The following is a 27,933-nucleotide window of genomic DNA, read 5'->3' as shown; positions in this document are numbered from 1 at the left end:
ACAGTGCACTGGGCATCTAAAGATCTGGGGAATGCAGTCCCTCACCCTGGAGATGCCCAGCTGCCGTGGGCGAGGCGAAGGGAGGGGCAGGCCTTGAGCAGAGCTGGCCCTGGAAGAGGTGCCGGGAGACCCGCATGGGAGGAGACCTGAGAGCTGAGTTTTGAAGACTGAGGGAGAAGCCGGGGTTTCCTGAAACCTCAAGATAGGTCTGGGGTTTCAGACTTGGCGACCTCCTGAATCATGACGCCGTTAACCAAGACAGGGAAGGAACAAAGGAGGGCTCCTTTCTGGAAGAAGATGAGGAGTTCAGATTTGGCATTCCTGCTTGATTCTCCTGCCTTGGTTTTGATCCCAGGGCGGCGTGGTTGACGGGAACTGGCTTTCACTTCAAGCCGGATTCATGGCATCCTGGCCCTACCATGCGCTAATGACATTAAAATGGACACATTTCTTACACCCTCGTTTGTAAATAGGAATTGATGATGCATACTTCTTAAAGGGTAAGGTTTAAACTGTAACGTAGTAACTAAATTTGTAATCCTTTTAGCAATATTTCCAGACCTCCCTGAGCACAGTCTGAACCCAAACTGAATCCACTTTGTTGCTTCAAGTCTTTTTTAAATTTAGTGAATGTGTTTTTTCCTGTGATTTTGTAATTGAACTATAGTGGATTTACATTTCAGGTGTACAGCAAAGTGATTCGGTTGTGATATACGTAACTGCCGATTCTTTTCCATTATTGGAAAGAGGTGGGGATGCTACCACCAGATAGTGAATGCAGTTCTGTGCTGTAGAATCGGGCTTTGTTAGTTATCTAATTTGTTTATAGTGTGTGTCTGCTCACCCCAATCTCCTAATTTATCCTGCCCCCACCCTTTCCCCTTTGGTAACCATACTTTTGTTTTCTCAGTCCGTGAGTCTCTGTTTCATATATAACTTCATTTGTATCATTTTTTTAGATTCCACATATGAGTGAGATCATGTGATACTTGTCTTCGTCTGATGTAGGTATATTCTTTGGAATATAAGCTCTAGGTCCATCCATGTTGCATTATTTCACCCCTTTTGCCACTGAGGGTGAACTTTCTTCTATTGCCTATAACCCCATTCCTCACGCTATGCGGGCTGATCTCCTAGTGCCCCCCCTTTTACCTGGAGCTGACTCCCCTTATTCTCACCACACTTTGTAGCCAGTGTTGAGAAGCATGCCCCAGCTCCCTGCTGTCTTTAAGCCTCAGGGGAGGGGATGGGTAAAACCAAGGATGCAGGAATCTCCGCAGTTCACATCTGTATCATCTGCTGGGACCACACCTCGCCGATGCATTTTGCGCGTTTACAGTCAGGCGCGAACGTCCTTGGTTCTTCAATCCCCGGCCTCCGTGGGGAGGGATGTCCTCCCACAGTCCCGGGGCCAAGTCAGGATACAGAGGGATGTCATTCTGCCGGACTGCTCACACGCACAACGTGACAGCTGTTGTATGACAAGCTGAAGTGGGAGCGTCACAAGCTGGGAAGGAAGAGGAAATGCTTTCCGGATTCACTGAAGCACAACTTGAATAAACACAGAAAGCTGGAGACAATTAGGGAACTCGGGCTGACAGGCAGCTATCAGGAACATCAGGCCAGCCAGGGAACAGTCACAAACAGCACAGTATCTTTCAGATAGTTGCGGCCAGTGTTAATTAAAGAGCATTTCCTGTGTGCTCAGTTTAGCAAGGACTGCTGGACCACTGAGGGTATTTTTGGCTACATGCTCATGCAGATTTCAACAGTGCCTCTCTGAGCAGAACGACCACATGGCTCCCTGCTAATCTGCCTGTATTTTCAAAGTAGGGCTTTGCACTCACTCTTCATTCAGATAAAAGGACTTCAGCAGCCCCAGGAGAAAAGAGCGCAGCACAGGAGGTTAGTGAGCTGGGCTATTGGTTCAAATAGTAGACAACCTAACAGATTGACACCTATGGAGGCAAATGTGCCACAGCAGAAAAAGTCCTGGGCAGATGCCAATCCCAACTCTGCAATAAGGTAAGACTTGGCTTCCTGGTCTGTAAAATGGAGAGAAAGTTCTCTAGCGGTTTTCTAAAAATTCATTGAAATAATAAGTAGTGTGTTCATAATAGATGGTTAAAAGGGATTGGTTCCCGGAGTCCTGCTGTGGCACAGTGGGTTAAGAATCCGACTGCAGTGTCCCAGGTTGCTGCTGAGGCGCAGGTTCGATTCCTGGCCCAGTGCAGTGGGTTAAGGATCCAGCATTGCTGCAGCTGTGGCATAAGTCACAGCTGCAGCTCGGATTTAGTCCCTGGCTCAGGGACTTCATACACCCCGGGCGTGGCCATGAGAAAAAAAAAATTAGTTCGGAGTCCCTGTTGTGGGTCAGCAGTAACGAACCCGACTAGTATCCATGAGGATGCGGGTTCAATCCCTGGCCTTGCTCATTAGGTTAAGGATCCAGTATTGCCATGAGCTGTGGTGTGGGTTGCAGATGTGGCTCAGATCTTGCGTTGCAGTGGCTGTGGTGTAGGCCGGCAGCTACAGCTCCAACTGGACCCTGAGCCTGGGAAATTCCGCAGATGTGTGGCCCTAAAGAGACAAAAAAAAAAAAAATTAGTTTGAAAACCACTTTTCTGTAACATCTATGTTCATGACAACCCTTGGATAAAAAGGCAACAGTATTTTTCCATCCTGGGTCGCTTAACTACCCCACTCATTTAATCTATGCAGGCCTGAAAATTGGTATATAATATAGAACCGGTCCTACCAGAACTGTCTGTGAAATGAACTCATCTCTGAAATGATTCAGAGAAAAGGCAGCTTCTCAAGGTTACTGGTTTGGGGTCCCTGAGGCCATCCTTAGGGTTGACGGTTGCCTAGGAGATGTCACAGGATCAGCACATGGAGATACTTCTGGTTATCATTATCACAGCTAAAAGATACAAAGCCAAATCAGTGAAGGAAAAGGGCCCAGGAAGGAGTTCCCATCGTGGCGCAGCAGAAACGAACCCAACTAGGAACCAGGAGCTTTCAGGTTCGATCCCTGGCCTTGCTCAGTGGGTTAAGGATCCTGCGTTGCGGTGAGCTGTGGTGTAGGTCTCAGACATGGCTCAGATCCCAAGTTGCTGTAGCTGTGGTGTAGGCCGGCAGCTCCAGCTCCAGTAAGACCCCTAGCCTGGAAACCTCCCTATGCTGCGGGTGTAGCCGTTATGAGACAAAAGACAAAAAAAAATAAAAATAAAAATAAAAAAGAAAAGAAAGAAAAAAGCCCATGAAGCAGAATCTGGAGGAAACTAGGTTTTCAGGAGTCCTGTCCCAATGGAGTCACACAGTGACAATCTGTGATAGTACGTGTGAAATGTTCTCTACCAAGAAAGCTCATTAGAGACTCTGTATCCAGGAGTTTTTGTAGGGGGATGGGCACATAGCCATCCTCTGCCCAGCGCCTACCAAGATGCTAGACTTCTAGAAGAAAACAGGGGTTCAGTATAAACCAAAGTGTTAGTGCAAACAGTTTAGAAACAGGGAGCCGACCTTACCAGTTAGGATAACATGAATCTTCCCTAAACATAAGTTCTCAGAATGCTGACCAAGCCATTTGTAGGACAGGAATCAGGCCTGCTAGTGAAGTCCTTTTGTGTGTAGATAGCCGTCAAAGAGCTCTGTCCAGTGTGCTGTGAGAATCTAGACGGGAAAGCACCTGAGAAAGAATGGGTGTGGATAAGAGAACAGATCTGCGGTTGCCAAGGGGCAGGAGGAGGGAGTGGGGTGGACGAGGAGTTTGGGGGAGGAGACACAACCCACTACCTTTAGAACAGATAAGTAATGAGGTCCTCCTGTGTGTACAGCACAGGGACGCATATCCAGTGTCTTGGGACAGACCACGATGGGAGATGATAGAAGAAAAGGAAGGTATATGGATGTATCACTGGCCACTTTGCTGTATGGCAGAAGTCAGCACCACACTGTAAATCAACTACACTTTAATTGAAAAAGAAAAAAAGAGAGAAAAGAATGGATGCGTGTATATGGATGACTGACTCACTCTATTGCATCGCAGCGATTATCACAACATCCTAAGTCAACCAGTGAAACTTTTAAAAATGAGAAATTAGCTTGAAAACAGATGAAGGGAGCATCGTAAAAACAGGAAGTGAATGACTAAAGCATCCCTCGCCTTATAAGGTCGGCGGCAGTACCGTGAACTACTATAGGCGTTCCTCTCAGAGGAAGGAATATGGGGAGACCAGACCAAGTGAGAAGATTCTGTAATTAGTCATAACCAGTGCCATAAACTGCGACACGTGCGAATTCACACAGCACGGCACACAGGTAAACAGGAAAAAATGGGGACATAGCTATTTCACTAAGACATCTCTAGTTAAAGAAGCTTAGACCATACTTGAATCCTCTTCTTTTACAAATACTAGAAACTCAGAGAGATGATTTGACTGATCCAAGGGCACGTCGCTGTCTGTGGACCAAGCAGGGGCAGCGCCCAGCTGCCGAATTCATAGCAACACACAGTTCCTCTTTCATTTCATCCCACTGTTCCTATGCTGGCGCCTCTGGCAGAGACAGCCTCCCGGTGTACACATTGCTTGGAAGGTACTGCACCTGGGAGACCCCGTCAAGCTGCAGGAATTATTACTTCTGGCCACACAGTTCATTGACCCATAAACCAACAAATACATTCCAACCCTGCTAATGATATTGAGAAAGGAGCTCCTAAAACTTTTCAGACCATGAAATGCGTGTCTTACTTGTGACAACGTTAGTGAGATGAAAGCTGGGCAGATCCAGGCCAAGCTGAATTTGCAATATCCCAGGGTAAGGTCTCGGGGAGTTTCCTTCATGTTCACAGAAGTTGTGGTGCTCATATATTTGGTATCCACATAACTTGTACCTTCACACATCCTATATTGATTTTCACACATCTCCTTTCCTTGGTGGGTTTCAGGCTTTCACCCGTGACTGGTCTGGGGTGTCATCGCGGGTTGTCATAATGGCCAGCAGGGGGCGACGGCTCGGCACTGCAGAGGCAGAGGCAGGGTGTGCGGGAGGGGCTGGTGTCAGGATCTGAGCCAAGGGGGAATCTTCCCTCTCAACTCTTCGTTTTGTTCCCTCCCCACCTTCTCATTTCTCAAAAGAAACACCTTTCAGGGTGAGTAGGAAGGGCCATTGCCCAAACGCAGCCTCTCAGAAGCCTTACTGTCCCCGGGGGTGGGGGTGGGGGTGGGGTGGGGGTTAGAGGGACAGGCAGAGAGGGCACAGCCCTAGCTTTATGCAACATATCGAGCACTATGAAAATGCTAAACTTTGGAGAAGGAACAAGAGTAAGGAACGCACAGGTCTTGTCTCTGAAGATGGGTGACATCATAACGGCCACACGCCCATCCCGCTGGCATTCCTCTGTTCTTGAAAGTGATGGTTTTACCTGAGCAAAGTCCAAAACAGACGAGGAGATTGTAAATGGCTATGCACGTCCTCCCCCCACCCCCCGGCGTCATATTTTCCTGCTCGAAAAGAGCATGGAATACCTGCAAGAAGCCGGGTGGGTCTTCTAGGGAAAGAAAGAGAGAAAAGGTCTGAAAAGTCTGGACATCAGCAAATGTGGTCCTCGGTTTTAACAAGGCGCGAAGGCAGCTGTGGCAGAAAAAAAAGTGTTTGTTGTGAGATTCATCCAGAACAAGATCCCAGAAAAGATAATAATAAAACATCATGATACGATACTCCCCCCAGGCCAGGGAAGCATTGTAGTGCTTTACAAGCCTTAAGGTCTCAGGCTCACAGCAGCCCTTTAGGTCAGGAGGCACAAGACCCTACTGGCAGGTCTTTTGAGAGCTCGCCTTCTCCAAAGGGACTCATTAAAGATTTTTCTCTGAAGATCACATTTCTCTGCCAGAAGGAAATTCTAACAAATGCAGTTTTTTTCTTCCTCGTGCTAGAGAGGAAAAGGTGCAGGTAGAGGGAAATAGGCTTCTTTTCTCACAGTTACAAAAACTATTAAAACCCTGTTTTCTTCTGAAGGTGCTACCTTCCCGGCCCAGATGACCTGAAGTCTGTGGGAGAAGCATCCCAGAGCTAGATCAAGCCTCCTAAAGGGGGGGACAGTCCCGCTGCTGTCCCCAACATCCGCAGTTCTGGGAAGGTGAGACTGGACTTCCCAAAAGTCCTAGCCTTTCCTCCAACCCCAGTGCAGGGGTGGGAATAATGCCCTTTAAATGTCTTTGCTGGCACGTGTAAGGCACTTGAACCGAGATTAGGGAGCAGTCTCTAAATCTTTGCCTATTCTGGATAGCAGCCTATTTTCCACTGTTCCCTCAGGTTCAGGGAGCTCCTGATTCACGCACTCCGCCTTTCCCATCTCATTCCCGATCTTATGTAAACCAAGACCTGTGAGAGAGCTCCATAAGCTACCTCTATCCTCGTACCCTCATGGGCGTTTGCAAATCTTAGCTCTTCATTCTGTGCCCGTCACTTGATGCTGTGTTGCTGGGCCCTGAGATCATACCTGACCATCTGATGTTGGACCACCCAGTCCTCTTTGTTGTGGGTCAGGTTCTGATCTAGAACAGTGATTCTTGCTTCCTTCATCATCTGAAACTTGATAGTGACAAGAAACTAGGTGAAGACCTGTGGTTCTGTTTGGTTCGTTGGTTTTGGTTTTGGTTTTAGCAAAACAAGACTTAAAAAAGCTATACAAATGGATGCTTTTTTTTGGCCACAACCACAGCATGTGGAAATTCCTGGGCCAGGGATCAAACCTGCGGCAATGGCAGATCTCTAACCCACTGTACCACATGGGAACTTCCTATAAATGGTTGAATTTTGATATTAGTAGAATTAATCAATTTGGGTCTTTTTTTTACATTTTATATGTATAAATATCAAAGAATAAGAGAATGGGGAAAGGAGATGGTAAGAAGAAAATTCTATCGCTTTTACTTGGTTGAAAATAATGCTATATATGAGTATTGCCAAAAAGACTGTCCAGAGAGGTATGTTAGCAAATCGAAATAACTCATTTTTTAGTTCCATTAAGGACAGAATAAGTCAGTAGTTCAGAGCATGGGCTTTGAGGTTATACTAGGCAGCCTTCAGATGCTTGCTCCTGTACTTACTCACCATGTGGCTTAGTGACTTAAATCTTTCTAATATCAAATTTCCTAATTTATGTAATGTGGTTATTAACAGACCTCACTGCGAGATAAAATTATATAATACATGGAATATGCTTAGGACCTTGCTTGGTGCATAGCAAATACCTAAGAATTGGTAGTTATCATTTTAGTGGAGACTGGGTATGTGTCTGCATTAATTTGGAGCCAGTCTCATGAATAAAAAGGTCAGGGTTTGTGGGGTTTGGTTTGGTTTTGTTCGTCTTTTTAGGGCCACACCTGCGGCATATGGAGGTTCCCAGGCTAGGGGTCAAATTGGAGCTGCCGCTGCCGGCCTACGCCACAGCCACAGCCGCAGCCATGCCAGATCACAGCCAGGTCTGCGACCTTCTCCGCGGCTTGTGGCAGAGCCAGATCCTTGACACACTGAGCAGGGCCAGGGATCCAGCCTGCATCCTCATGGGTACCAGCTGGTTCGTTGCTGCCGAGCCACAGTGGGAACTCTAGGACGTGTGATTTCACAAGTTCTATCCTCGAGATTTGCTTGCTCATTCGCCCACTGGCCATAAGGCAACAAGGTACTTGTGTCTCGTTTATTAAATAAGCTGGAGTCTATGGCGTACAAGCCAAAAGCAGATTTTTTTTCTTTTTGCCGTAACTCTTTCAACCCACTCCTTCGACCCGTTCTTTCTCTGCCCGTGATGGATGCTGGGCAGGTCTCACGGCACTCCTGGTTACTGTTAACTAATAAGTCGCTGTTGAATAAGTAAAAAGTTAATCTTACGCATACTCACCTAACTCCCGACTCACATCCAGTGTAGAGCTCCACACACCAGCTCAGGTCTCCTTTAGGTTTGCGAGATGGGGGGGGGGGGGATGGGCACTGGCTCCTTTTCCATGTCTCTCCTTGCTCATCATTAAACACCGTCTGGGAGGAGGAAAGACAGTCCTATAGCTTCTAATATCTGCATTCGAATTAGCTTATTAAATACACTCGGAAATCCTGGCTTCCCGTGGCAGCCTTAGCTGATGCCATGGAGTCCCCGCTAGCTGTGGGTACAGTTTGTGCCCATTTAGACAGAGAGAGAACTAGTGGGAGCCTCATCCGCACTGGCCTGGGCTCCCTCTGCACAGGGTCTCAGGCCACGCTAGTCCATCAGAAACCGTGGGGCTGAGCCAGGCTGGCTGATGGCCACGTGCCATGGACAAAACAGGCCACACGATGCGTGGAATCCCATGCACAACGAAAACCCGGGATCCTTGTCCAAACAGCACTAAGAATTTCAAGACAGGGACAGCAGAGCATTAATCCAGGCGGGGAGGAGCTCCTCCGAGCCCCTGGCCATGTGTGATTGTCAGCACGCCTGTGCAGCCAGCTCCGATCCTGGAACAAATCCAGGATGAGAGGACGATGGGAAAACAGAGCTTCTGTTTCCAGGCAAGGGTGGAGACTGAGAACAAAGTCCCAAGAAAGATGAAAGGAGGCCATTCGGGAAGAAAGACTGAAGAACTCTCGGAAAGAGACGAGGGGCCCCGCGCTGGCTAATAAACCCACTAATTCCCGGCGTCATAAACCAGTTTGTGCAGGTGTCTGAGCTGGGCTCCGGGCACCCAGGTGCAGAGTGAGCGGCAGGCTTCCCGCCGCCGAGCTTGCCTGGCTTCCTCTGCGGGCCCAGGGCGGGGATCAAAGGCCAGTGAAGGTTACGAAAGAGGAAAACAAGGTCGAATGCGAGGTGGGCTGTTGAGATGTGATGAGGAAGCGCCAGAGGGAAAGCCCTGATCTGCCCACTCCTGTTGACAAGAAGAAGGGGGATCATAGGACTTCAGACTTGTCAGAGCAGCTGTGCATCCATTGCTTCACAGGGTTGTATCTGTGGCTGCAGAACCACCAGGCTGAGTTTCTGATAAAAGACTCCTGGGAGACGGGCACATCCAGGACCCCTTCCCGAGAAACCAAGTGGGGGAAGACTGGCCATTGGCCCCCACAACTTCGTGGAGCCTCAGATCCGCTCTGGACCCACCCTGCCCTGCGGGCAGCCTACCCTCCCCTGCTGAAGCCGCGGGGGAGGTGGGAATGGACCCCGATCTGCAGGATCAGCGTCCCTTTCCCTCAATGGAAGACTGAGTGTGTTTTGCAGAAGTCAGAACACCTTCCTAAATCCTGAAATGATGTGAGCTGCTTGAGTTCAGGCTACCCTGCAGTGTCATCGTGCCCCAGATTATTCCAAAAGGGTCGCCCGATATGGAAGAGATCAGAGGCCTCTCTCTAAAGTATTTCAAACATTTGGCACTGATAGCTGAGAAGGTAAAACCCAGTTTCTTCTTGCCTTTCTTCTGGATTGACACTTTTGTTTAAATCTAATGTTGTTTACTTAACTATCCTCGTTATGAATATCTAACACATCAAAAAGATGCTCTAATGCGGAACACTGTGCCGTTGCCAATGTGTTTTTAAAGCTTTTTTTAAAAAAAGGCGTACTTTACGTAGAGTTCATATACATTATATACTATCATAAAATATTAGTACTAAATAATATACGATGAAAATAATATGTTATATAAATCTGTGTGTGTGTGTATTTCTGGCAGCAGAGTTAAATTTTTAAAAAAAAAAATCAAATGTGAGAGAGAAAAAACTTAACGTCACTTTGTTACAAAAATATCCCCAAATCTGGGAAACTGGCCCAAAACCCAGGAAGATCTGAATTTCACACTGGACAAACAGGGTCAACCATAGAACATGTGTGCATAAAAATGCAATTAGAATTAGTTCAAAGAGGAGAGCTGAAAATAAACGGGGCAGGGAAGAAATCGCAACCCGTGCTTGGTTTATTTCAAAGTCACCCACGAACTTCATTCTTAAATATCGTGTTTCCTTACTCTTGCTGAGGTTTAAATGACTTAATGAAGGTATTTTTTTTAATATCATTTCAGTTAAAACTTTGAGTTTGCGGAGTTCCCGTCGTGGCACAGTGGTTAACGAATCCGACTAGGAACCATGAGGTTGCGGGTTCGGTCCCTGCCCTTGCTCAGTGGGTTAACGATCCGGCGTTGCCGTGAGCTGTGGTGTAGGTTGCAGACGCGGCTTGGATCCCGAGTTGCTGTGGCTCTGGCGTAGGCCGGTGGCTATAGCTCCGATTGGACCCCTAGCCTGGGAACCTCCATATGCCGCAGGAGCGGCCCAAGAAATAGTAAAAAGACAAAAAAAAAACCAAAAAAAAACAAAAAAAAACTTTAAGTTTGCCCTTAAACCTTATCGTTTGACTTCCAGGATGGTGGTAGGATTCCTGACGTTTACAGCCCACTGGCCCCTCAAAACTTAGTTCTGATGAGTGAATAAACCGAAGCCTAGAAATGAGCAGCAGTTCCGAGCAGCCGTGACCCTCGCAGAGACACATGCGTGCACAGCCCTGGATGAAGAGCCTCTCCGCTCACTTTCCGTTCAACGCGGAGATGGAGATACCTTTCCTCTCCTCCTCCCAGAATTTTCCTTGGTTATCTATCATCGAATGATATTATTAGCGGGTGCTTAGAGTATATGAGAAAGTGTGTTGAAAGGCAAATTATTTTCTAATGATATCAGCACCGTCCCTCACAGCAGACGACTGACTGTGACAGATGTTACTCGTAAAATACCTGTCAACAGACCAGGAAAGAATCTCATCGTGTCATAAGTAGAAACTACGTATATCTTGGGTTTTGTAAGGAGACTACACTATGTTAAAAGAGAGTTTGAGAGGAAGTCGAAGACTTTTGGATGAATCAGCTGCTGTTTTAGTAACGACGTAAACACGAAAGTCCGTCTGTGGTACATGCTGGATCTTAGACGAGCACATATGGACGACTCAGCTGACTTGCACTCGTCCTGAAGACGAATGTGCGATACAGTCGTGGCTGTTTCCCTCTCTAGGAAAACACCCAAAAATCTAAATGTGAAATAACTATTTGACAGGCAGGCTTTGCTGATATAGTGTATTTATACTACAAAAAGCCAGGACAATAAACATTCTTGGAGGAATTCCTATTGTGGCTCAGCAGTAATGAACCTAACTAGTCCATGAGGTTGCAGGTTCGATCCCTGGCCTTGCTCAGTGGGTTAAGAATCCAGCATTGCCACGAGCTGTGGTGTAGGTCACAGACACGGCTCAGATCTGGCATTGCTGTGACTGTGGTGTAGGCCAGCAGCTGCAGCTCCTATTCTACCCCTAGCCCAGGAACGTCGGTATGCTGCAGGCTCAGCCCTAGAAAGCCAAAAAAAAAAAAAAAAAGCAATAAACGAAAAACAAACATTCTTAGAATAAGCTATTGGTTGAAATTTCAATTTCAATATTTATCCCTTAGCAGAACTTTTCCATCCTTCTTCTTTTATTGTTTTCTACCTTCTTTCGTTCTTGAGTTTTCCTTTTCGTCACCATGTCAACTCCATGAAAGCAGATACTTATCCTTTGAAACTACTTTTTTAATGTATTTTACCTCACAAAAACAGTTAGTATTATTTGGACATCTAATCAGGTTTTCTTCATATTTGAAAAGATTCATAAGGAACAAAAGAAAAAAATAGATAAATTGGACATCATCAAAGTTAAAACTTTTGTGTTGCAAAGGACAACATCAGGAGAGGGGGAAAAGCAACACACAAAATGGGAAACTATTTTTAAAAATTATGTATCTCTTAAGGGTCTTGTGTCTAAAATATCTACAGAACTGCTACAACTCAATGCTAAAAAGACAACGCAATTGAAAAACGGACGAAGGATTTGAATAGACGTTTCTCCAGATAAAACCATACAAATGGCCAACGAACATGAGAAGGTTTTCAGCATCACTAGCCATCAGGGAACTGTTAACCAAAACCGCAGTGAGATACCACCCCACACCCAGAATGACTCGAACCAAAAAGTCAGTAACAAGTGTTGGAGAGGATGGGGAGAAACTGGAAGCCTCATGCGCGGCTGCTCGTAAGCATATAAACTGGTTTGCAGACCAGCTGCTTTGAAAACAGTCTGGCAGTTTTTCAAATAAACACACACTTATCATATGATTCAGCAATCCTGCTTCTAGTTATATACCCGAGATAAATGGAAATTTATGTTCATACAAAAATCTGTACGCAAATATTCATTGCACTATATTCACAGCAGTCAAAAAGTAGAAACAGCCCGAATGGTCACCAGATGATAAATGCAGTAATACGTCTGTGCAACGGAATGTTATCTGCCAATAAAAAGAACGAAGCACGGATATAACACAGATAAACCTTGAAAACATTATGCTAAGTGAAAGAAGCCAGCTGCAAAGGATCATATAATTGTATGATTCCATTTATGTGGAATGTCAGGAATAAGCCAATCTCGAGGCAGAAAGTAGAGACTGGTGGTTTGCTACGGCTGGTGGTGATGGCGAGATTGTGGATGATGCCTAAATAAGCCTTTAAAAAAAAAAGTTCATCCTCTACCCACCAGGCTTTGCTGTAGCAAGAGACCCGTCAGGCTGGAATTTGTTGGAAATTCCATCTCATGAGCCTCCACACATTCGTCTACTCAGCCATTCCTGGGAGTCAGAGCTCTGCATTTATCGGCAGAAGCGCTGGGTGTTGCCGCCTCTAGCTATGTGACCTTGAGGAAGCCACTTAACGTTTCCAAATCTTAATAAAATAGAGACCACGAAAACTACCTCACAGACGCATCATAAAGCCTAAATGAGATGACGTGGGTCCAAGACTTTATTAACTGTAAGTCACTATGCAAATGATGGTCACTGCCATTCGTACTTCTGTTGACCCAGGGCCTTGATGCTGAGCTTACCTGCCTCACAGCCCCCAACGGCATCATCACAGGCAGGAGCCAGAATCTTCATTTTCTGTGAGAAGTTCCACTGCCAAGAAGACCGGATGGTCATGTCGGACTCTCCATTCGTCTCCCTCCCAGATCAGAAACCTATCTGGGAAACTCAGTTCCCATCAGCAGGTGGCTTGGAGCAAACAGCATCCAAACGGGGGGCGTGCGACGGTCTCCCCTGGGGGGGACACCACCAGGAAGACAAGCTGAGCAGGTGCGTGTCCGTCCTTCTCCTCTGAAACAAATCTGTGAGTCCCTCAGACGTCCTCCCTCCTTTAGTCCAGGACACTGCTCACAGAGACGCACCTTTCTCCCCTGTTTTTGTGGGTAACCCTCCTTCTGCTTGGGGGATTTCCAGTGACCTCAACTTCATTGTAATAAACCAATTTCCAATTTCAGACTTTGGTATCTACTGTATTTTGCAGGTTGACTGCTCTCCAGGTGACTGTACCTACAATTCCTCAGTCTCCCCACAGACACTTGGATCCAGTCAAGCCCCCGACCCCCCGCCCCCTCCCTGCAGAGAAAGCTAATCTAATCTACATGGCAGAGCTTCTCTTCTGATCTAGGTAGTTGTCTTGTCTTCTTCCAGGCAGTCTATCCTGGACCGAAAAATAGAGTTCTCTACAAAGGAGAATTATTTTGATCCCTGTAAGCTCCACAGACGGATACCTTGATGGTCCGTCATCAGGGCACGATTAGAACCTGCTGGTAAAGCTCAGTCCTCCGCCCTCTGGCCTCCATCCCAGGATGCCTTTACCACCATACGTGCATACATATACATGCATGCATACATGCATACATACGTGTGTGTGTGTGTCTTTTTTTAAAATCACCTTTGCTTGGGAAGGTGGGAATTGCAGGGAAATGAAATGACCTTCAGGTCCCTAGGCCACCAATATCCACTTGACTCCCAAAGGGTTGTCTACTGTTCTGGGAGGAGAGATCAGTTATGAAGGGATTGGTCTGGTCTTCCCAGCAACGCAAGTATCGTTAGGGATGTCACTTGGCACAGTGGCGGGAAGAATGTGGATTTCAGAGCCCAGGAGCTGGAGAGTTCTGACTCCGCCCCCATTCATCATGTGTCTTGGTCCAGTTAACCTCTCTCCACCTCCGTCTCTTCATCTGCCATAAAGAGCTGCCTTGCCGATGTCTGGCAACAGTGAAAAACAATCCAAGATGACAAGGACCATGAGCGGCATGTCATGGGGACAACGGAAAGGAGAGCTATTACTGAGAGCTTTGCATCCTTTAAAGAGGCCTCTATCATTTGTGAGTTTAAAATCACGATGGGTCATGGCTTGCTGTGTGGCCTTCTGAAACTCCAGGTCTTTCCGTTCATTATTTGAAAAATAAAGGGGGGAGAATGACACTTTTTATGTTTAAAAGTAATGAGTGTGGTTAAATAAGTTTCCCTCAACACACTGAATTTTTTTCTTATACATTTTCAAAAAGTAGCTCAGTGTATTATAGAACTTAAGGAAGGTTTATGGGGCAGACTCTTAAGAAATGGTCTGTGTAGAGAAACACAAACAGTATCTGTATGAATTTTCTCATCTGATCTCACCTACTATTTCAGGAGAGAAACAGAGAGGCAGCCCACAGCATTACAGGCTTCTGACTTCAAAGCCTCTTGGGTCTTATATGGCTGTTTGACTTGGAAAAACCATGGTGGGTTGCTTAAGCTTTAAAAAAAAAAAAAATATCAAACATCCTTTAAAAGGCCTGCTAACTGCATTCCTAAGGTTTTCTAACCTGATTCTTTTCCAGAAAGGAAAGGCTGATCCACGGAAGGGCTACTATGTCATGAAACATTTTTAGTGAGTCAAATGTTTTGCTTTCTAAAAATGTTCTAAGTGTTGATGTCACCAGAGCAGCTCTTCTGCTGAACAAAGGAGACACAGAAGATAGAGAAAAGTCTCAGACAGAAGATGGAGTACGGAATAGCAGGTGCAACACAGCCCGAAAGAGAGCAAAGGGGGGTTTGCAGCGTGCGTCTCCCTGAGACGATGCTGCCCACGGGACCACCGCTGGGGTTGCTCGAGCCCGTCCTCTTCCTCTTTGCGTTTCTCGGTCACTCGGGGAAGCGCTGCCTACCTGCTTTCCAGGGACCACTTAGGAAAGGAGTGTCCCTCTGCTCAGGGTGTCAGAACAAAATACCATAGATGGGGCAGCTTAGGTGACAGAGATGTGTTTTCTCACAGCCTGGAGTCTAGAAGCTCCTCATGAGCAGGCTGCCAGCCTCCTCTGCTCCTGGTGAGAGCGCAGGTCCTGGCTCGTGGACGGCCAGCGTCCTGCTGTGAATGCTCACATGACCTCTTTGGGCACAAAGAGGGGGGCTGGGGGATGAAAGGGGGGGCAGCTAGCTCTCTGGTGTCACTGATAAAGGCACGACTCCTGTCATGAGCATCTCACTTGCGTGACCTCGTCTAACCTAATGGCCTCCCAAAGGTCCCATCTCCAAATACCGTCACGCTTGGTATTACGACTTCAACATACGAATTTTTTTTTTGGGGGGGGAGTTCCCATTGTGGCTCAGTGGGTAACAAACCCGACTAGTATCCATGAGGATGCGGTTTGATCCCTGGCCTCGCTCAGCGGGTTAAGGATCCGGTGTGTTGCTATGAGCCGGGGTGTAGGTCGCAGACGCGGCTCAGATCCTACATTGCTGAGGCTGTGGTGTAGGTCGGCAGCTATAGCTCCTATTCAGACCCTAGCCTGGGAACTTCCACATGCGGCAGTTGCAGGCCTAAAAACACCCCAAAACTAAACAAAATTGGGGGGGGGGGACATCATTCAGCCCATGGCACGTTTCTAAGCCTTCTTTTAGCCTATCACTTACTGAAATTTTGCGGCTTCATGATTTGTTCTCCCTTAAAGCACGACAATTACTCACCAGGTAAAGAGAACTGACATGCTTATAGAAGTTAAATTTTGCAAGTGAATCTCCACATCAGTTTAAGATCTGAACAGGAAGAAGTCAGCTGTTTATTGCCCAAAAGATTTCCCATGATAACTTTACTTGGATGAATTTGCCAAAATTCAGATTGGTCCTCAGTCTTTTAGACTCAGAAGCCAGATTTTTGTAGATGTAGCATTCGAATTCTCATAAAATCAATTTCTCATGAAAAAATTCACTTCACAGAGCTCAAAAAACTATTATATAAATAAGAGTGCTAATACATCAGAAGACAATGAAAACCAAAACCTCTCATGCAGACACACACCAACATACTCAAATTGACATAGACAACAAATTCGAACACATTGTTTGCAAAGACAAATTACAATCAGAAAGCTGCTTGCTCACCAAGAATCCAGAAGATGAGAGCTTCTTGGCATAATTAAAAGGTTTCCCATCATGAGGCTAAGCTAACTTGATACAGCCGGCCCCAGTGGCGAGGAGCCTTCACCCAAAGAGACTGTGAAAACCAGGATTGATTGGCAGGACTTCCTCCCCGAAAGGGTGCCTGCGTCCGCCTCCCCAGTTGCTCTGTGTCCACACTTCCGTCGCTAAATAGCAGCATGCACAATGGAAGCTTCCAGTTTTGCTCAGGCCTGGGGGCCATGGGACTTCTTTAAGCAGAGAGATTGTAGTGTGGGGTTCAAGATAGAGGCTGGGGAGTTCCCGTCTTGGTGAAGTGAAATTAATCCGCTGAAGTTTTGGGTTCGATCCCTGGCCTTGTTCAGTGGGTTAAGGATCCAGCATTGCTGTGAGCTGTAGTGTAGGTCACAGACGCGGCTAATCTGATGGTGCTGTGGCTGTGGTGTAGGCCGGCAGCTGTACCTCCAATTAGACCTAGCCTGGGAATCTCCATATGCTGCGGGTGCAGCCCTAAAAAAAAAAAACACAGAAGCTGGGAGCCAGAGGACCTCATTGTGCTTCTTAGTTTTGCCATTTCTTGGCCACATGACCTTGAGGACTTTATTGAAAACAGCCTAAACCTCATTCCTCCATTGCAATATTAAGAAAATAATTCCCTTTAATTTGCAAGGTTGCAGTGCCGATTATCCTTGTAAGCTTCGAGCACATCAGCCTTAGTAAAAACCACGCGCAGCTTACCGAGTATTTAGTGGAAATTTGCACATCTCTGCCTGAATTCATGATCGGATTTTATTGTACAATCTCACGGGTCCTATCCACCTTTCCTGCAGCTGAGGTTTATCTCATGTTTGCTCCTGGAACCTCCCTCTTAGGAGATTGATGGGAGAGACCCGTGCTGTAACTCTTTCTGCCGATGGGGAGACGGGCGGTGTAAGCCTCGCTGGAGCACACACTGACTTCTTTCTGCCTCACTGGATAACTCGTTTTAACAGACAACTTCTGGAGATAATGTGATTTACCACTTTTCGAGGAAAAAGGTCGTCGTCTTCGTGGAAAGTTTGTGATGACGTTGAAAGAAGGCGGCGCAAGACGACCTCAGAGGCAGCACGGGTTGGCCACCAGCCACCGTGACCCCTCCCTTTGTCTTACCCGTTATTTATTGCAAAATAATGCATCTACCCCAGAGCGACCGTACCGGCTTTGTTGGTAAGTATTTCCTTGCCCTTAGTTTACTTTCTCTACTAAAATCTTAATCCCTAATGACTGTACTTTAACCTGTATTTAAACTTTTGTGCAAATGTGATCACATATTATTTTGCATCTGATGTCTTTAATTTTATGTTTTCAACTTTTTTTATGATGTTGGATATAGTTGGGCCCATTCATTTAACAGTGTACAATGCTCCATCCTAGGAATGTAACACCATTTATTCATCTATTCCCTTTTTTGTTTGTTTCTTAGGGCCATACCTGCAGCATATGGAAGTTCCTAGGCTAGGGGTTGAATCAGAACTTCAGCTGCTGGCCTACACCACAGCCATGGCAACATGGGGTCCAAGCCATGTCTTTGACCTACACCACAGCTCACGGCAACGCCAGATCCTTCACCCACTGAGTGAGGGCAAGGATTGGACCCAGATCCTCCTGGATACTAGTCGGGTTCATTATCACTGAGACACAAGAGGAACCCCCCCCCATTCACTTTTGACAGAACCTATTTTGGTTTTAGTTTTGGCTATTATAAATAACGCTTTTTGGAACAGACTTGCACATGATTTTGGGTGAATCCATAAGAAAGAATCTTATGGACATTTTAAAAATTAAAAAATGGAATATGTGCGAGTAAAAACCCAACAGATTGGTTTCATGGCAGATGAAACACAACAGAAGCTAATATGCATTAACTGAGGCACAGAGAGAAACAGGCCTGGGAAGAAAGCAAAACAGAAGCGAAAGCTCTGGTGTTGGGTCCTGTGACCTGCCTGAGTCTCAAACAGTCAGCGGGTCCAGCTCCCTTTGGCCACATGATCAGCTCAAAAAAGAGCATGGGGTTCCGGTTCGCGTGATCAGAGCTACACCTGGAGCTTGGGCTTGAGCCACCAGGATGGGACATTCTCTCCTCCACTGGCCTTGACTCTGGGCCTCAGATGTTAGCCTGGAGCTTCTGGGTTGGTGTCCAGTCAGCTCCAAGACAGGAGAGTAATTGCGTCCCGGCAGCATCTTAGAGGCCCCAGAGAGAAAGCTAGAGCAGTCGCATCCCGGGACCAGTCAGGTCTAAGAGCACGTATCTTCCTCCTTGCTTTAGACTCATGAGGGTTTGGATTCGGCCCTTCAATGAGAGTCCTAACTATAAATACGCCTTCGCTCTTACGCATTTCCCAAAGGCCCTCATCCGTGCCTTCCGGAAGGAAAGGGAGAGCTCATATCATGGAGAACTTCAGACCGATTTTCCGTCTATCTCCCAACCGGTGTATAATCTTCCTTCTGGGCCTTTCCCAGCAAAGCAACAGCACTGATCTCGGCGCCTGGCTGTGCCCAGGACATTCGCACTGAGCTCTCCTTGGACCTCAGCTGACCTACATTCATCCGGCAAACCTCTGCACTCCTCTGCCCCTTGTTCATTTTTGTACCTCCAAGTTTAATATATTGTTTTAATTAACATTTTAGGAGCTAAACTCTTAGCTATGATTATGTCTGAGTGGGAGGGCATGATAACTCTTGGAATGGTATCATGTTCAACGAGAAGGATGGACGAGGAATCTCAGTTTCTTCCGCTTTTGAGTCTCAGGATGGACAGAACGTGAAAATGGGCATCAATGAGCCTGCTTGCTGGAGTCTCATAAACTGACTTCTCTGAGCTCCACAGCCCCTCCTCCTGATTCCACTCCCCTCTCCTTTCCAGACCCTGAGCGCTGGGCCCTGAAATCGGGCAAGACACTGTTCATGGCTGATTGTTTTACACGTGGTAAGAAAGGGCCCCCGTGTGAAACTAGACTGAAATCTCTTTTGCTTCAAGTTCTGTACTGTTCCTCACTTCCTCTTCTTTACCGGGATGACTCTCTAAACTCACCGATAAGCCCTTGGCTCCACTATGTCTTCGCATTCTTTGCTCTGTTTGGTCCTTTGTGTGTCCCCCCCACAGCCCCCCCACATGAAATCAACTAAGTCGGAACCTGCGAACAGTCCGGCTGTCAGGCTGGTCCACCGATGATGCTTTGTTAGACTTTTACAGTGTATTTTTAAACGGTGTCTTTGTTACACACAGGATATCAGGAGATTCTACGTAATTAGCCTCTCTTTAGAATTCTCTCAAAATATCAGGACGCCTGGCAAGCCAGCGCATTTTCCCTCAGGGCAGCGAGTAGCTGAAGCTGCCTCTTTCGTCTTAGGACTGGTCAGATTCGCTGATTTATTTCCTCCCTGAAGCCCCGGGATGGGACCACGATGCAGAGGAGTGACCAGAGGACCTCGGACAGTAAGTTGCTGCACCATCTGGAGGAGGGGACAGAGGTCGCTTCGCATCTGGACACCAAGGGACCTTGCGGCTGGCGTTGGGGACGGGAAACCCCAAGCCGTGATCTGTGTGGATGGACGGGGGACCAAGCAGGCAGCACTGGATGCCAAAGAGTGAACACGTGGTGGCAAGATCGGAAGCCCCCAGAGCCTCAGCGTCGCCAAGGAATGGAATGAGGACAGGAGCACATTGGGTCGTGGTATCCAAAGCGTTCAAAGTTGTTTCTGAAGAGGTATGCACACCTGAAGATGCAGCCTGGGGTCCACGCTTTCCACAGTGTGGATGGAGGCCTCATAGTAAAAGACTTTTCCTCTGCGTCTCCCTACTGACCGCCTCCTTTTCTCTAAGAGTTTTAGCCATCTCCTGACACACCTGATGGCCAAAAAGAGTAAGCGCCACCCAGAGAGTTGCCCATACGTAAGCGCCACCCAGAGAGTTGTTTGCTCTCGTTAGAGCTGCTGTTCTGCAAACGACAATCGTTGCCTCCATCTGTGCAGTGCGTGGCAGGATGTGCTGGTCTCCGCGCTGCAGAATGTCAGCAGGTGCTGCTTAAAGGTGGCTTCTTTACATGACCCGGAGTTGTTGCTGGGTGTCAGCCTCAGCTGGGGGTGCAGGGCAGCTGGGACACATCTGAAGGGCCTCGCCACGCAGCAGCTTGGCTTCCTAGTGGGGGCTGGGTTCTCATAATAAGCATCTCAAGAGATGGGAAGTAAAAGCCCAGAAACCCACACACAGTGTCCCGGCCACTGTACTTTATCAGCCAAGCAGTGACCGTGCCCAGGGTCAAGGAGAGGGAACCTGGACCTCAGCTCCCAATGCCAGGAGCAGCAAAGAATTTGGGGCCATGTTTTAAAGCTGCTGCCCTTACTTAAAATGCAAATCCTAGGACTTTACCCTAGACCCACCGAATCACTATTTCTGCGGCTTGAGGCTGGGAAGCGAGTTTAATAGCCACTGCAGGTTTTCTTAAGCTGATAAAAACGATGATGTCTGTATCATCCTGGAACTTCCCATGTTAGCAGAAAAGCTCCCCTCCATAGGTTTCTTTTGCCCAGAATGTTTCCTGGTGTCCAAAGAAGGGTGGGTCTTCTAAACGCGAACGTCCCCCATACTGCGAGCAGGGCAGCGCACAGGCGCAGGACTGAAGAAGGCAGGCGGGGGTCCCACAGTCTTCAGGGATCCGCCGCCCCTCTGCAGCCGCACAGCCAAAAAGAAGCTTCTGCTGATGTTCATCCTGCACACACCCCCCCCGCCCCAGCATCTTTCAGCAAATGTGCTTCCTTTCCATGGAAATATCAAGGAGAAGAAAGGATTTCAGCAAGGGCGTGTACTGGGGGGAGTCTCTGAGAAGCAGACCCCAAATGCAGACCGAATGCACTGTTTTGGGGGAAGTTGCAGGATAAATGAGACGAACAAGTCAGTGGGCCAGGAGGGGCCCCGCGTAAAGCAGCTACCTCAGGGGCAACAAAGCTGAATCCAACTGAGAGGCTCCGGGGAAAGCAGCAACTCGCACGCATCGGAGTTGTCCTGCCAAGGGGCAGAGACGCTGGGGTATTTTTGTTCCCACCCTCAAGAAATCCGTAAGGGTGCCCCTTGGGAGTCATGAATTCCTAACACTCACATAAGCACAGCAGGTTCTAGCAGCCCCAGAGCAGGGAAACGGTAAGGCGGCCAAGAGGATGAGAACATGCCCATCCCAGGTCAGACGACCTCCCGCCTGTGCTCAGACTTCACAAGAGCAGCAGGAGAAGGACTTTGACCGGCGGGACTTGCCGCCTGGTGGTGGATGACTCTACCTGGAAGCACCATACCTCTCCTGGAGGTGCAGACTCTGCCTGAGAAGGCCGCCCTCTCTCATCTTGGTCTGAAGAAAGCCACCTCTTATCAATGAAAGAATTAACTGTAGGACATTGTTTCCAGATGTGTGCTTTCCAGATGCACCCTGGCCAGATCCAGAGAAGCCCGGGCCGAGGCGCAAGAGCAGATGCCTGAAAGCTTAAGGGACATCTTGGATTCCCTTAAGACCCCGGCGTGGCTGCCAACTTTGATGTCATCTCTCCCGGTTTACTGCGCTGTGCTTTACTTTACAAGTAGGGGACCATCTGGGCTCTTTCAGTGGCCTTGGCTCTTTTAGGTCGTGTTGGGGACTGTTGTTTGGAAAGGGCTGTGCTGGAACGTGCCAGTGATGACACAGGGGCTGGCTTTGCACTTGCCAGTGTGTCGCTCTGCCTCATCTCTAAGCCAAGCCCCAGTGCTGCCCAGAAAACCCCTCAGAGCTTAGTCCCCACCATCATTCCCTTTCGAGGGCAAGGAAGTGGCAAGACAGCACATGAGTTCTGCCGACAGCGGGCTGGACCAGCGGGAAAACCACGCTCCATACAGTCACTCAGGAGGGGGCTTGGGAGGAGGTCCCAGTTATGGTTCCATTTCTTGGACGTGTAAATCCGTCTCACTTGCCAAAAATGCTTATCCTTTTCCACCCCCACAGGAGCCCAGGCCATTGCTACCGAGGAGAAACCCAAGCTGCAAAACAGAGAGGAGGAAACACAAGATATTACCTGTGACGCGGTAAGAGGGAACACTTTCTTCGGGCACAGAAATCCCTCCGCTTTTGCTCGAGAAGCAAATACAGACTCTAAGCTGGCTGCAAAGGCTGCCGGGCTGAGCTGAGCTCCGACGTCCTCCGCCCCCACTCCCCCTTTCCGCCCATGGGCGCTGCTTCAGCCCCGCGTGCAGCAAGCCCACTTTGGGGCTTTGCCCTTGCCTGGCATGCTGTGACCTGTGCCTGGGTGGCAGGTGTTCACGGTTGAGGCCTCAGCTTTAATGTCACCGCCTCGGAAAAGCCTCCTCTGACTGCGCCATGCTATAGGCTCTGGGCTTTGGCCTGACCTGCAGTTTAAGCACGATGCGAAATGATCACATCTGTTTGCCGACTCGTTTACTGTTTTCTGCCCTAGAAAGTTTCATTAGAGCAGGGTTCCAACCTCCATTCTGCACTGTATTCCCAGCACAGGGCACACAGTCGGTCCTCAATAACTGCGTGTTGGATGGATGAAGAAATAAATAAAAGAGAGGCTTGTCTACAGAACAGAGGGTTTGCTACGCTTCAAAGCAGGATTGAACGAAGCGAGAGAAGAAGGAGCTAAGAGACAGAGTCACAAGAGCCTAAGAATAAGAGCAGGAGGCTTCCCCTCATCTGGGCAGGGCTGCTCAGCCACCTGCTCCCTCACCTTTCCCATCATTGCAGCTTCAAGCTCAGCAGAACATTTTAAAGGCAAGGGTGCCAGGGGTTGGAGTCAGCCACTTTGCTCCCTCCAGCCCACCTCTGCGCTGAGCTCCAGCTGCTCATTCCCTGCAAAGAGCCTGGAGGCCACAGCATCCTCCCTGCGGCCCAGCAGCGCCAGGATGTAGCCACAGGACCTCCTGGCCTTGTCACCTCTGCCTCCTTCTCCCGCTGGGCCTGGTAATTCCTGGCTCCTGGAGCTCCCTTAGGAGACTGGATCCAGGGTTTACGTCCAACAGTGGGCTCTGGGGTGACCTTAGTCCTCAGCAGAGCCCGCCTTTACGAGGGCTCACTGGCCGAGGCGAGCTCTCCGTGCTCACTCTTCCCTTTAACCTCACCATCCCTCCAGGAGGCAGCTGTTCTTGTTCTCCCCATTTCTCAGACGAGCAAGCTGAGGCTTAGAGAATTAAACAAGCTTCCAGCCCCACAAAGCTCAGCAAATGATAGAAAGGGCATTTAAACCTCGGTCTAAATGCCTTTAAGTGTTGTTACCCCCACACGAGTAAAATTATGCTTTAAACTTTCTTCCTGACTTCAGAATCCGCAGTGGAACTGAGTAGTTCATTCTTTCTTTTTCCACGGGGAATATGGGAGATAAATATCTAAGCATATTCCTCTGCTGTTCTCGAATTAGCCACCATGAAGTCCAAAAAAATCTTTGCACGTCTGTTTCATTTTTCTACAAGAGGTAATTGCAGGGGCTGTTCTTTATTGTTTGCTTTTCGTGGACTCCCTGTTTACAGGCCCGCAGCCCCAGAAAGCGGCTGGGCGCAGCCTTTAAGTCAGGCAAGTGTCGGCTCCCTGCATCGCACTTTCTGTGCCGTGCTGCCCCCTACTGGCTACAGTTAATGCAGCGTCTGCTACTAACATCTTAAGGGCCCGAGAGCTGCCTCTCTCCCAGGGCACCCGGAGACACAGGAGCGCAGGGCCAAACCTACCCTCGATGGATTCTTTACACTAATTGTCCTGAACTTATGAAATGGCACATGGGCAACCGTATGTTATCTCTGCCCAGGAACCCAGAATTGGGATTTGGGTTCACAAGGACGGAGAGACACTTCCAAATGAAACTCGTTCCCTTTGCTCAGCTTCGGGCGCAGAAGCATTTCTTGGTCTTCCTCGCCCCATTGATCCGAAACTAAGAGAAAGCCACAAAGAGCTCGGAGAGGACAGCAGTAATTAACGCCTGCTCTGCATGCAGGGCCTTCCTGGTTGGTGTCCCAGAGGGGGCGTAAACCGCACAGCCTGCTGTTTCCACCAGGACGTAGATGTGGAAGGAAGCCCACTTCCTAGGAATTCTTTATTTTTATTTATTTATTTATTTATTTTTGTCTTTTTTTTTTTTGCTATTTCTTGGGCCGCTCCCGCGGCATATGGAGGTTCCCAGGCTAGGGGTTGAATCGGAGCTGTAGCCACCGGCCTACGCCAGAGCCACAGCAACGCGGGATCCGAGCCACGTCTGCAACCTACACCACAGCTCACGGCAACGCCGGATCGTTAACCCACTGAGCAAGGGCAGGGACCGAACCCGCAACCTCATGGTTCCCAGTCTGATTCGTTAACCACTGCGCCACGACGGGAACTCCACTTCCTAGGAATTCTTGCACTTTCTTCTGACTCTGAGAGAAGAAGTGGAGGCTGGTAATCACGCCCTAAAACGCCTCGTGTCAGAAGGAAGTGCACGCGGAAGTTGGAGGTGTAGTCAAGCTATTACTTGTTTGTTTGCTGACTGTGGCCCCTTTTAGAGTTTGTGTATTAGAAAAACAAAAACTCTGAACAACAAGGTCCTGCTGTGGAGCACAGGGAACTCTGTTCAGTGTCCTATGACAAACCACATGGAAAAGACTGTGAAATAGGAAATATGTGTGCATAACTGACCCGCTTTGCTGTAAAGCTCTGTAAATCAACTATACGGCAATCCTTTTTTTCAAAAAAAGGAAAAGCAGAAATTCCGAAGTTGTGTCTATGTAAGTGTCTATGTAAGTTTACAAAAGCGAACCAGGCTGACCAAATTCACCTATGATTCAGCCACGCGGGTTTCACTGACCATCTTCTTCCCGGAACCCGCCAATCCTTTTGATGATTCAGAGACCAGCCCGATAAGTTAGGCCAGACCGCAAAGCCTGGACTAAGTTTGCAAGAATTCTGCCTTGGATGCAGTTTAAGGTTGCTTTCACTTAGGTTTTATCACCAAAGCAGCAAGTACAGTGCAAACGTTCTGGATGGCATCAAGGATACAAACGGGTAGATGCCGTTTGCTGATGCCTCCCACATTCGTCCCCGTGGCACAGCCAAAGGGCAGTAGTCAGTGTAGCCCGTGTGGGCTGATGAGCCTCCCAGGAAAACGGAGGCCCACACAGATCTGATGGGCAGACCTACGTATCACCTGGACACCCTGAACTTGAAAAGGAATACAGGAGTGGGGGAGAGCGTAGGCTTATTTCTCCTGGAGGGGGATAAATGCATTCAATAGGAAGTGCATTTGTGAGAAGAAGGGGATGGATGGATGGCAGAATGTCCAAGGAAGACAAGCGGTAAAACGTATTTTCCCTGCTAAAAGATCTCTGAATCTACAGACAGGTACAGCACTCTTGACAGGTCACAGCGGTCAGGTGACCTAGCCAAAGAGAGATAGAAGTCCCTGGTGAGGGCAACCTTCTCCAAGTAAAAAAGCAAGACCTTGTTAGGAAGATAGGACCACCTTCAAATTTCTTTCACTCCTTTGCTCGCACCTGGAATGCACACTGGAGGTTGGGAGGTGTAGCAGCCATCTTGTGACCATGAGGCAGCAAGCTTGGAAATGAGGGCTTAAATTTTAAAGACGGTGAATGGATCATGGCAATATTGCCACCACACCTGCTATGGACTGGCTTCCCCTCCTTGCAATTCTTTTTTTTTGGGGGGGGGGCTTTTTAGAGCCGCACCTGTGGCATGTGGAAGTTCCTAGGCTAGGGGTTGAATCAGAGCTGTAGCTACTGGCCTACACCACAGCCACCAGCAACATGGGATCCAAGCCATGCCTGCGACCTACTCCACAGCTCATGGCAACACCAGATCCTTAACCCACTGAGCAAGGCTAGGGTTCGAACCTGTGTCCTCATGGATCCTAGTCGGATTCGTTGACCACTGAGCCACGATGGGAACTCTCCCTCCTTGCAATTCTTTGTGAGACAAAAAAATCCTAATGTTTAAGTTACATATTCTGTCCTGTGGTTCCAGCCCACTGAAGGTGATTCTCTGGGCTAGGAAGGCAGGGGGCACTTGCTCTGGTCCCTGTCGTGCCTAGCAAGGCCCACAGATGTTCCCAACCCCACCCCAGGCCAAGTGCTGTGTCTGGGCCACCCTTTGAGTTCTTGTTACCATCACAGAATACGCTTCAGAGAAAAAAAATGGGGGAAATATCAGGAACAAGTTTTACTACTCAGAGATCCTGGAAAGTATACTGCACACCTGAAGGCCACCCAGCGAGACAGGGAGGAAAGAAAGAACAGGCGAGAAGGGGAGGGAGCTGGGCCCCGCCTTTGTTAGGGCCCACGGTGAGGTGTCTGCGGTTTTGCAGGGTCATTCATTAGGGGCTGATTTGAAGCATGAGGGGGAGTTGGGGCTCAGGGGGTGGAGCAAGGCTCCCTCAAGCGCTCAGTTATCCAGGCGGCCCAGGTAGCTTCCCGGGTGTGGACGGGAGGGCTTAGCGCCTTCTCTGGCTGCTCCTCTAGGAGCAGGTCATACAGCTGAGGATATGTTTAATCGAAATAGACAGCTTTGGAAATGGATGTGGCCCAGTCAAAAGCTTAACGTCAGGCTCTTACGCCACCCATTCTCACAGAGGCGTCTGCTGGTCGTAACCGAATAATACATTCCTAACAGGCTCTTTTCCTCTGCTCAGGCTGCCATAGCCTTGGTGGCTTAAACAGAAGAAACTTATTTCTCACAATTCTAGAAGCTGGAAGTCCAAGGCCAAGGTACCAGTAGACTGAGGGTCTGGTACCAGCCCTCTCCTGGCTTGCAGAGGCCAGCTTCTTGCTGTGGCCTCACAAGGCTTGTCCTCAGGGGCTGCTGGGGGAGCGGCGATGCGAGTTCTCTCTCTTCCTTCCTCTTCGTGTAGGGTCACTAGTCCCACCGCCAGGGCACACTCTCATGATGCAATCGAAACCGGTTCCCTTCCCAAAGGCCCCACAATTGAATATGATCAACATATGAATTTTTTTTTTCTTTTTACAGCCGCACCTGGGGCATGTGGAAGTTCCTGGGCCCAGGGCTGAATCAGGGCTGCAGCTGCCGGTCTATGCCGCAGCACTGGCCACACCAGATCCAAGCTGCATTTGCAAACTATGTGGCAGCTTGTGGCAAAGCCAGATCCTTAACCCACGGAGCAAGGCTAGGGATCGAACCCACAACCTCACAGGCACTGTGTCAGGTTCTTAACCCTTTGAACCACAGTGGGAACTCTAGCATATGAATTGTGAGGAGAAAACAAACTTGCAGCCAGTAACGCAGATCCATCTACAAGTCAATATGTGAGTTATAGAGGCTGACTGACCTTCCTTTAATTGTCCTGTATTTGGGGTACACAAACCATCCCATGAGTCACGGCACTGAGCAAGTATATTGGCAAGGCTATTCTTGGGGACGAGAATCAAAGGTTAGTTACCCTTTGACCCATTTGGAAATTTGGGACAAATTACTAGGCTATGCCCACAGAAAGGTCTAGAAAAAAGTTTGATAAAAGGTATTCATTGAATTATTCGACTTAGAGAATTTCACTTTGTCTGTGTGTTGAATTCAGGTTGTGACTAACGAAAAAATAATTTATATTTATTTGGCTGTCAACGTCAGTGATGCCTATCAGTTAAAAAAAAAAAAAA

At 48.2% G+C, this 27,933-nt stretch overlaps 1 protein-coding gene and 1 long non-coding RNA gene across 7 annotated transcripts in view; one reads left to right on the top strand and one right to left on the bottom strand.

Moving 5' to 3' along the window:
* Positions 1-17,087, bottom strand: part of LOC110262200 (uncharacterized) — a 19,436-nt gene extending 2,349 nt beyond the window's left edge. The window contains exons 1-7 of one of the 2 annotated variants that reach the window (XR_014811976.1): positions 7,907-8,388; positions 5,532-5,637; positions 5,341-5,428; positions 4,755-5,024; positions 3,799-3,972; positions 3,531-3,691; positions 3-2,580 (exon numbers count right to left, since the gene is read on the bottom strand). Coding sequence is in view for 1 of the 2 variants with exons in the window: in XM_084971114.1 (XP_084827240.1) it covers positions 4,948-5,024; positions 5,341-5,428; positions 5,532-5,637; positions 7,907-8,040; positions 17,013-17,054 (447 nt within the window). In the remaining variant the exon portion in view is untranslated. Of the gene's footprint in view, positions 1-2; positions 3,692-3,798; positions 3,973-4,754; positions 5,025-5,340; positions 5,429-5,531; positions 5,638-7,906; positions 8,389-17,012 lie in introns of those variants that run through there. The other variant, XM_084971114.1, reaches the window with a different exon arrangement.
* LOC110262201 (uncharacterized) lies at positions 124-27,933 on the top strand. Of its 5 annotated transcripts, XR_014811978.1 has the most exons (6): positions 124-500; positions 14,529-14,620; positions 14,720-14,899; positions 17,267-17,480; positions 22,277-22,795; positions 24,459-27,933. It is a non-coding gene; the product is annotated as an uncharacterized LOC110262201 (long non-coding RNA). The 5 variants fall into 5 exon arrangements; XR_014811981.1 differs by lacking the exons at positions 14,529-14,620; positions 14,720-14,899; positions 17,267-17,480; positions 22,277-22,795; positions 24,459-27,933 and adding exons at positions 4,177-4,323; positions 6,022-9,667; XR_014811980.1 differs by lacking the exons at positions 14,529-14,620; positions 14,720-14,899; positions 17,267-17,480; positions 22,277-22,795; positions 24,459-27,933 and adding exons at positions 3,840-4,323; positions 6,022-9,667.

This window comes from Sus scrofa, chromosome 8 (assembly GCF_054392235.1).
Source record: "Sus scrofa isolate SSC_HxYL_T2T_F1_AM1 chromosome 8, Sscrofa_HxYL_maternal_Yorkshire_Landrace_v2.0, whole genome shotgun sequence".
NCBI classification, from domain to species: Eukaryota; Metazoa; Chordata; class Mammalia; order Artiodactyla; family Suidae; genus Sus; species Sus scrofa.
This window is presented reverse-complemented; position numbering and strand designations above follow the sequence as displayed.